The sequence below is a fragment of the Zea mays genome, chromosome 4, assembly GCF_902167145.1.
Source record: "Zea mays cultivar B73 chromosome 4, Zm-B73-REFERENCE-NAM-5.0, whole genome shotgun sequence".
NCBI lineage: Eukaryota > Viridiplantae > Streptophyta > Magnoliopsida > Poales > Poaceae > Zea > Zea mays.
The window spans coordinates 5393808-5404134 of record NC_050099.1 but is presented as its reverse complement, the minus strand read 5'-3'; the positions used below and the strand labels follow the sequence as shown (position 1 = coordinate 5404134).

The following is a 10327-nucleotide window of genomic DNA, read 5'->3' as shown; positions in this document are numbered from 1 at the left end:
GGCGCTCTGTTGGGCGAGGCGCTCGTTGGCCTAGGTAAGCGCGCCCCCTGGAGCCGCAGCGATTCCCAAACGCTGCTCTCACGGCGGAGGAACAGCGACTTAGCGGTGCTCATGTCCATGAGCTCCTGAAAAGAAAAATAGAATATCACAAAGAATGCTCTGACCACACGAGGTATGCGTCTGAATCCTTACCTGGAAGACCCTGGGAATGTATTGGGAAAGGACTTCTGTGGTCGTCTTAAGCGACCTCATCACCACGTCGCTATAGTCACGGATAACTTTTCGCAACCTTTTGTCTCCCTCATCATTAAGGGCAAGGAGAGGCTCTGAGGTATCGTGGCCCCAGAACACGAGCGGCTGCGCTCCCCACTCATTGGGATTGAGCTGCGTGGGGATGAGGCCGCTGCTCCCCACGATGGGCCAAGGATCTGCGCACCCTGTGACCGAGGCTTCGGGTCCCTCTGCAGCCGACGCATCGGGCCTCTCCTCGGTCAAGGCGACAGGCCTCTGCTCACCAACCTTGGCAACAACGGCCGCCCCCTCCCCATGGTCGAAAACGGGGGAATCGGGGATGACCAGGACCGAAGGAGCCGGGGGTGGAGGCACCTCAGCCATCTCGACATCGGCGGCGGCGGGCGGCTCCGTGGGCGCACCAGCGGCGGCCCCGGCAGGAATCGACGTCGGCGATGAGAAAGGCGGGCTCGAGGCCACAGCCGCATCAACAGCCTCCCCTGGCACGATGGCCGCTCCAACAGGGGGGTCGACCTCGGAGGCTTGCCCCATGACAGCCCGTGCCTCTTGGGCCCCCCGCCGAAGGGCGCCTTGCGCGGAGGCCAACCAACCAGCATGGCGCGCCGCAGCTCCGGCTGAAGAGGCCAACCCCGTCTTAAGGGCCTTCGTGGGGGCCAGACCAGCCGAGCCCTGCCTCCGCTTGCTGAAAGGAAGAAAAGACAAAATCAAGATACACAGAAAAATGGCAGAAACAAGGGTGCCCTCAGATACTTACCCACTCCGGGGCAAGGCCAATCGTGCCTGCGGGGAGACCTCTCGGACCCCGGTCTCCGCAGACGCTGCCGAGGGTTGACCAGCGGCCGGCTTCGACGTCGCCTCCGCCTCGGACGCCCGAGGCGCCGAGGGGGCGGCCTGCCCAGGCGACGTCACGACAGCCGAGGGAATAACTTCCCGCACGGCTGACACGGGCACTTGCTATCGGGGGGCATGCGGGTCGGCCTGGCCCCCCGGAGTCACCCCAATTATCTCGGCCAAGGGGTCAAGTACCCCCTCGGCCCGCCTCCGCTCCTCGGACCGGGACCCTGGCGTCCCGACCCCAAACACTAGGGGTGCCAGCCCACCTGGAGGCTAGCTTGACGACCCCTGGCCCAGCCTCGGATCCGGACTGAGGCCAAGTCGGGCCGCCATGTCGTCGTCTTCATCATCATCATCATCGTCATTGTTGGGCGTGTCCGGCGATGGCTCCAACGGGAGCCCGTCCCTTTCTTGCCTCCGACGACGCTTCTCCAAGGCTTCCCGAGCCCGCATCCTCTCGCGAGCTCGGGCCTTTTCCGCGTCTTTTTTCTGCTTATCCTTCTCCGCGGTGAGCCTACGCGCGGTTCGGCCTGCCGCGTCCTCCGGGACCGGTGGCCGGGAGGTTTTAAAGTTCTTCAACCCCTAGGGACGAACAAAAATCCCAAGGGTAAGGGCTAAAAACGTAAGAAACACGGCACAAAACAGAAGAAGGGTCGGACACTTACCAGGGACACATACCCGTGGTCGGGACGCATCGGGGGCTAGTTAAGGACGCCAGCGTCCAGCCTCCCTACCGTGCCCGCTATCCGTATGAGGAGGTCGTCGGTGGAGAGGGTGGTCAAGGACATCCGTGAACCCTCCAAATCGACTCCGGCTTCATTTCTGAAAGCCGCAACCGCCGCTCTGCCAATGGGAGCACCCTCCGGCGGTGGATAGCGGCGACGACCCCCGCGGCGGTAAGGCCTTCGGCTTGGAGCTTCTGCAGGGCACAGAGAATAGGCTGGAGCTTCTCCTGGTTCTCGCGTGTGGCCCCCCAGCGCCAGTTATCGCCGGCGGCGGTCACCACTCGTTGAGAAAAGGGCGGCAGCACCCCATCGTCATTCCGGAGATAAAACCACTAGTTCTGCCACCCCTTGTTCGAAGACACAAAAGAGGCAGGGATGTACTGTTGTGCGTGTCTCGACCTCAGCTGGAGGGTGCAGCCGCCAGCCCGCAACGCCATACGGACCTTCTTCACGTCCGTCGACGCGGCGAAGAACTCCGCGGAGAAGAGATGGGTCCACAGGTCCCAGTGGGGGTCAATCCCCAAAAACCCCTCGCAAACCGCCGCGAAAATGGTCGCCTGCGCAATGGAGTTGGGGTTGAAGTTGTGAAGCTCCACCCCGTAGTAGTGCGGAAGCGCCCGCATGAAGCGGCTCGCCGGCATCCCAAACCCCCGCTCATGAAAAGGGGTGAAGCTGACCACGTACCCCGGCGGCGGAGTCGGGTCGGCCTCGCTCCCGAGGGCCAACCACTCAGGCTGCAGCCTGCCGGAGAGAGGACGGAGCAGACCCTCGACAACGAGGGCCTGCAAATCCTCCGCAGTGACGGTGGAGAAGGGCCACGGGTCGCGCGGCGGAATGACGGTCGTCTTGTCAGCCATCGCCGAGCGGAAGCGGTGGAAGCGGAGGGGACGAGGTGCGCGGATTTCTCTTCTCTCTGTCTACTCTCTCAGGTTGCGAAAGCAAAGACAGAAGGCAAGAACGGAAGCGCAAATGGCAGGGTAAAGAACCACTGTCGGTCCCCCTCCCAAGTATATAAAGGCTCGGGCGAAATCCACCCAAAACTTCGCCCGAGCCCCTCGTGAATTTTAAATTCGAAATCAAAATGGTTTTCCGTTCCTTGAATGACTCGCGCACGCGCAACGGATACCCCGTGAGTCGCCCGTCCCGTCGCATTAACTCTCTGGCAGGACATGCGTCACCCCTGGCAGGCGAGCGGGCGCCGTTTCGCCTCCGTCATGATGACCGCCTCAAAAAGGTGCACCGCACTGTTTTAGTATATCCTTTCTTCCTTTCCTCCCTCTCTCTCTCTCTCTCTCTCTCTCTCTCTCTCCGCAGGGATCGAGAAAGGAGATATTTCGAAAGAGTCCTTCTCAGAAAAGGAAACGGGCCCCGAGCCCTCCTACTGATCAGGGGTTCGAAGGTTGCGCCCTGCGGGGTTCGGCAACCGCCCCAGAGCACTCGGGCTCCGAGCCCTCTACTGATCAGGGGTTCAAAGGCTGGCCCCTCAAAAGGGTTCGACAGCCGCCCCAGAGCATGCAGAGTCAGGGATGACCCTGGGTACATCCGTTACATGGCCGAGGCTCGGGCTACGCTCCCGAGGTACCCTAGGACATTTCCGAGACCAGCGGGAACGATTTGTAATGGAATCCCACCGGAGGGAGGCACCGAGCCCTCGGACCCTATCAAATGGGTTTGGGTCCAGCGAATCACCTGCAGGTACTTTTGGAGCGCGCCTCTGGGCCACTAGCCGACCCTTATCGAACAGGGCTCGGGCATCCACTCGGATTACCCGTTAGCAACTCACTGGAAACACCGTGTTCGGTGCCCACCGAGGGTAACATGGCGCGTTCCCCCCTTCCTCCTTGCGGAAAGGCGACGAAGGGGCGTACTATAAAAAGCCGAGATGGTCCTTGATCGTCCTCTCGCTCCGTGCAGAGGCTCGGGGGCTACTCTCGCACCAGGCTACGGCTAAATTGTTGACCGTGTCAACAAACTAGCTTAAAAACTCGGAGCCTGACTATGCGCTCGGGCTGCGGCCAGGCCGCACGAGAGAACAACAAGGCCGACCAAGGAATGACAAGAAGAGCATTAAGACCTCAGAGGAGTCAAACCACTCCTCCAAGGCCTCGGGGGCTACACCCGATGGGTGCGCTCGCGCGCACCCATCAGAACAAAATACTACTAAAAAAAGACCAGTCACCTTGCAAAAATCCGGTAGAACCTCCAAGCGAGTGCCTACACTCCCTTTGAGGCTCAGGGGCTACTGTCGGGTACCATAATTAGGGGTACCCCCAGTACTCCTAAACATGGCTTGAGAACATCTTTAAAACAAATCATAAAGACTGGTAAGCACGGTTCAAAGTCAAGTCTACCAAGGGACGCGGTCCCGTCTCACCCGAGCCCAGCCTCGGGCAAGAACAGTAGTCCCGTACGGATTCACGGCTCGCCCGAGGGTCCCCTCAGGCAGTGGGCGCACCCCCGGCTCGCCCGAGGCAAAGCTCGGGTAAACTTTGTTGTATGGCGGCCTCAGCCAAACCGCATCGCCACCGACCGTATCACGTGCGCATTAAATGCGGGGATCACCTGACACCTTATCCCAACACGCGCACCGCAGTTGGCAAGATCGAAATGACCGCAGTCACTTCACCCTTTTACTGATCGTTCTGACAGGATAACGACACTATTCACCCCGCTCCGACCACTATGCCAACCACCGGGGTAAGACTAACAACAGTAAGTTACCGCCTCGCCCGACCCAGGCCTCGGCCCCAGCCTCGGCCTCAGGAGGAATCGTCACCACGCCCGACCTAGGCCTCGGCCTTAGCCTCGGCCTCGGGAGGAGGTCTTCGCCTCGCCCGACCTAGGCCTCGGCCTCAGCCTCGGCCTCGGGAGGAGGTCTTCGCCTCGCCCGACCTAGGCCTCGGCTTTGCGAGAAATCACCACCTCGCCCGAGACGGCCTCGGACCGACTACGCAAATAGGGAATATAACACTATCCTACCCCTAGCTAGCCACCTCAGGCTACGAAGGAACAAGACCGGTGTCACATCAAATTACTCCAGTAACAGGTAATGATGATTCCCGGCATGCGCCCGTGACGTCGACTGAGGGCTCAAGCACTTCTCCGCCGTCCACGTTAACGCATAGCTACACCCCCATATGTACAGCTGGGTCACCTCCTTGTACCTATAAAAAGAGATGCCCAGGGCCTTCCCAAGGCAAGCGAAAAAAGCGGACCCATACGGCTCACTCAACATCAACCTCCTCTCCACAACACTAGACCTTTCAAGAGACCTGGGATCCGTTCCCTCTCTCGCAAAGCTTGTATCTCCTACTACAAGCACCCCAGTGCAAGATAATATAAGTCTCATCCTCCCTCTGCTGGAAGTAGGGCCTTCTTAGCCCGAACCAGGATAAACCTTGTGTTTCATCTTGCATCAATCCATCCGGGCAGGGACACGCAGCATAAAATTTACTAGTCGGTTGAGGGTCCCGCGGGTCCAAAACGTCGACAATGTTGATAAAGGGGTTGACTTTCGCCTCGTCCATGCCTAGTTACATGTATCCCCCAGTCTTCATCAACTCGAACGGATGTGGTGCCTTCTAGGGATGAAAGTGGTAATTTGGGCTGTTAGGACAAATTTAATATTTTACTAGTCGGTTGCCCATGCGTTGCGATGGCTTACAACAATACCCACGTAAACTATCCACCAAAAAATTTCAAGATTTTTTATTGATTGTCTCCGCTCTCTATAATATTTTTTGATTTGGCTAACTGATGTTATTGTTTACTCCATGCAATATATCATGATACAACACGGCCAATGAAGTGAGTGATTAGAAGAGAGTTCACAACGACTGACTGAACGAACAGTGATTATAAAATGACATAATTCCACCATGCAGAGACCAAATAAGAGAAAGTTTGTGAGCTCAAGTTTCTAAAATAAGTCACATGAACTCAAACTTATAAAAAAGATGGATCAAAATATAGAGTGATTGCTAAAGTCAGGCATCAATAAAAACTGGAGCGCTCCATATAAATTATGCTACTTCGTAGCAATTACTAACGTTTAAAACCAACAATTAACCTTTCATTTTACTGTTAGTGTGACAAATCATTGTTGCTCTATCCAATTCAGCAACCTCAAACAACATGGAGTCTATTGCGCCAATGTGGTCTCAGAAATAACCTAATGCTTGCAAGAGCCAAGAACGTCGTGCCGTGCTGGGGCTGTAGCCTCGGCCCGTAGTGCTGGCCCGGACCGACACGATTATATTTTTTTATTTTTAAAAAACGTATATACATATATACAATTTATATTCAATATTAAAAACACCTGAGCATGATGTTCTACTGGTTAGACAGCTTCACCCAGTATTTCCCGCTCTTGTTCCATCAGGGCATGAAGTTATTTATAAAAAGATGACGTGTGACGACCGTTGAAACTGGTGCTTTAAGTATAGTATAGAAAATAGATATGTATAAAATTTGATGGTGATCTTGTCTTATGTTCTCAAGCACATTATTACTAATAAGAATACAATATTATATAAATTGATTCGCCTGGCAAAAAGGTGTTCGTTCTTGATGGAATAATAATAATAATATAAGTCTACCGTCATTTTACCTGCCTCCGTCGATATTAGATAAAAAGTATGTATATATAATTGTTGTCAACAACGACATACTTGCTTTGCCGATGTGGTAGGGACTGCCTTTCGCATGCGTAAGATGTGCTTGCTCTCTCATATTTAGTAGCGTGATATTTTGCAGCTAACCAAGCAATGCCAAAAAAACAATGTGCTTTCGGGTGGCGAGAATTCCTTATTAGCCGTGATGTTTGTATTGTTTATGTATTATCATGACGAATTATGCAGCATGAGGTTTGAGCCAAATAGATCTCATTCGGTAATGTCATCCGAGACACGATGCAATGCACGGAAAGGAGCATTGTTCCGGGTCTTGGTTCATCCCGAATGCAATGCACATAAATTAGCCGATTATTGTTCGTTCCTATTCATTTCTAGAAAAATCAATTGGTTTTGTAAAAATTTTAAAGTATCAAAGTGACATGTCAATTTTAAGGTCCGGCCTCTAATTTAGAATCCACAAATGAATACACAAATTAGTAAATTATCATTCTTGTTCATTTTTTTAAAAAAAATGTCAATTAGTTTTGTGGGTACAAACCCGATGTTTTAGTTTTAAGATCCGGCTTCTAAGTTGGGACGCACATATGAATATTGTTGCACACAAATTATCATTCTTACTCATTTAGGAAAAAAAATATCAATTAATTTTGTGAAAAAATTAAGTTGTCAATGTGATGTTTTGATTTTAAAATCTGGCTTCTAAGGTGGGGCCCACAGATGAATCTAGCTACAAGGTTACACACAAATTAATAGAATATTATTCTAACTCATTTCCAAAATAATAATAATAATAATCTGGTGAAAATTTTAAGCGAATCCGCTCTAGTAGGTAATTAGTTTTGTTGACATTCAAAGTGACACAGACTAAAATAAAACACCCCCTTCGTCTGCAAACCGCTAGCCAGCATGTAGTTGGCATGTTGCACCTGCTGCCGCGCTATTTAATCTATTATAAGAAAAAAAATAAGAGGCACTAATGCATTTGCGTATGGTAGTACATTGTTAACGATCTCATTTCTCAGATGAACAGTCAACCACCGAATACTGTTCACAATATCAGTTAACAAACCAAACAAAAACCGAATACTAGCTGTTGACGATCGCATTTGCATTAGGAGGAATCCCACGATTTCACCACATTTTATTGGATTCCGTACAACAGGGGCCATAGTTTGGATTAAGCAGAGTAGCAAGAACCTTTCTGCATACAACTACTGTTCGCAAAAACCTTTTTAGCAGGGTACGTAGTAGCTATGAACAGATGTACTCCATCAATCAGAACTTGTGATAGAAATGGACTGGAACAGGTGGGGCTTCGACTTGGTGCTCACCTAACAGCTTCTTGCGCAAGGCTTCAGCAAATTCCAGAAGATGATCGTGTCTTTTCCAATACCGACGTGTGTCCGCAAGATAGATCCCAAATGTCATCCCCATATCCGAACGAGCACATATGAGCATACGAATTCTTGCAATTAGACCATACACCTGAGAGATCCTGTAGCGCTTTTCATCTACAACAGCATTCCCCGTTGGTGGGAATGTATTGACTGGAATCACATGAAACTGAAAATCAAAACAAAACAAAACGATGCATGAGTCAAACAGTTCGTCCGGCCTAGCATATTAATTTCACAATAATTTAACACCCCCCATCCTCATTGATTTTGGCGACCAAAATCCTTGCCATATCATCCTCATTGATTATGCAGGAAGGCGGCATTCAACGAAGATAATAAGACGCGCTCAACTGAACAAAACAGGAATACAAACATGCGACTGACGAAACTGACGACTCAAAAATGCAGAATGGTGACTGAAACTTAAAACTCAAATAAAACCCACCCCGCGTAAGAAACCGAGCATCACAAAATCAAAATCAATTTCGCAGCTACAAGTAACATGTATCACCTCTTCTAGCTTCGGTCCTACGAGGCGGGGCTTCGTCGGGAGGGGATACGAGCCGCGGGAGAACGTCGCCTTATATTTATAGAATCCGTGCCTGCCGCGCGGGCGGCGGCGTCCTCCGTTCGCACGAGCGCGGCGCCCCCAGACGAGCCTAGGGCGCACCTCGGGTACATCCAACTGCGCCCCCTCCAGCTCTCGGGACGACATCTTCTAGAAGAAGCTGTGAGCGACGATGAGGCGAGGGGTGGAAGGAGGATGGCGAGCAGACGCAAAGCGGGGCGGATGGCAATAGAACCTTGTCATATCGTGGCTATATATTTAGAGATGGCAGCCGGTGGTGGGATTTTGCTCTATGGGTTTGGACTAATTTATCTTCCTATAGATTTGGTAACGGGTTCAAATGTAAACCCAACCGGTATGTGGACATGGATTTGTTCTACTTCTTTCACTAACCATACCCGTAAACTCATGCTCGTCTTAAAATCAACATAACTTACAAATATATCTCGTAATCTCTACTACTCTATAAGACCTTAGTGTAGACCGCGTGCACCATGGTTCTGCCTCTCCCATCCATACAGTCTCCGACGACGGGCATTTTTGTAAATATTTTTTGCGCCGGGGACCTTGCTTTAGCTGATGATGAAAGTTGTATTGTCACCCAAGACAGGTCGTGCCCCTCCCCGCAGTCGCCCACAACGCCTTTGCAGCTATGATAATTTAGAGTAAAGATTTATGTTGATTCTCTACAGAATTATTTTCTAAAGGGAAATAACCATGTCAAATTCTCAAGCTTTCCAGGCAAATTCAGTTGGCCCATGTTATAACCATGTCAAATTATTTGCAGGCAACTGATTCCCAGGTAATTGATTATAAAAATACTCGTTAATTTTCTGCATACCTTCTCAGTTTTGTTTAGGTGTTAGTTCAATTCTGAAGTCATACCATCAATATTTTTTTTGTTATACTTATTGTTCCATATATCTAATTTTGCATCTCAAGAACATTCTGAAGTCATAAAATGCTATCGGTTTAGGTCTTGATATAGACACACCCATTGATGTAAGGAGAGCACAACTTGCATATAAACTTTCTGATAAGGTAACTCTTTTCTTATACAACTCTGTTGCTGCTTATTTGTTTTTTTCATTTTTGGGGTGAAATTTACATCATCACTTATAGTTATAGAGCAATGGCATTTTATATTCATGTTAGGTAAATACTTGTTTGTTGCAACGAGAAAAAATAATGCAGCAATAATATATGTATGACCATATGTTGTGTTGTCAATCAAAATTAAGTTGTCTCTAGAACTTTAGAGTAGTCCTACATCTTTTAAGATATATAAACATCCACTTTTATGATGCTAAAAAAGTATAGGATAACATTTAGTATTTTTGCATATCAATGCATTTTAACATATTGGTTTTGTTGCAACGCACGGGCATATACTTAGTATTATTAATGAAATATGTTAGAATTGAAATGAACTCCATGTAACAAAGTTTAAGCTAAAATTAATTATCACTTCTTTCTTTTATCCTGACTTATTACTATATTGACTGTCATTTACATGATGAATTATTTTTTATGTTGATTGATGTTAGTGGGTATAAGAAACCCGTTGGGTACCCAAAACCCGCATGGGCATGGGTTCGGGCAAAATTTTGTACCCGTCATGGGTATGAGTTTTTTAGCGGTCGTATTTTTCTTCGTGGGTATGGGTTTGGGCAAGTGATACCCAACGAGTTTTTATCCATTCCAATCTCTATATATATTTACTATCTCTCTCTCGGCCTCACGTGCCTCATCTATACTAGTGTCCTGTTAGTTATCGTTTAGGACAACGACACGATCTCCAAAATATAACTTTGACTAATGTTTTTTAAATACAAATAAACTCTTAATACATTTATACTTTATGAAAATATTTTTAAGACAAATCCGTGCATATAAATATTAGGTTTCAAAACTAAA

The 10327-nt window shown here is 49.4% G+C and overlaps 1 protein-coding gene across 2 annotated transcripts; it reads right to left on the bottom strand.

The window, feature by feature from the left end:
* Positions 1-7437: 7437 nt before the first annotated feature.
* Positions 7438-8689, bottom strand: LOC100273209 (uncharacterized). 2 transcript variants are annotated; one of them, XM_008678577.2, is made up of 3 exons: positions 8354-8689; positions 7777-8008; positions 7438-7696 (listed from the first exon to the last, which is right to left on the bottom strand). In XM_008678577.2, the coding sequence occupies exons 1-3, from the start codon at positions 8555-8557 to the stop codon at positions 7623-7625; spliced, it is 510 nt and encodes a 169-aa protein (XP_008676799.1). In that variant the 5' UTR covers positions 8558-8689; the 3' UTR covers positions 7438-7622. The 2 variants fall into 2 exon arrangements, with proteins under 2 accessions (XP_008676799.1, NP_001141124.1); NM_001147652.1 differs by having other exon boundaries at positions 7508-8008; positions 8354-8611.
* Positions 8690-10327: the final 1638 nt, after the last annotated feature.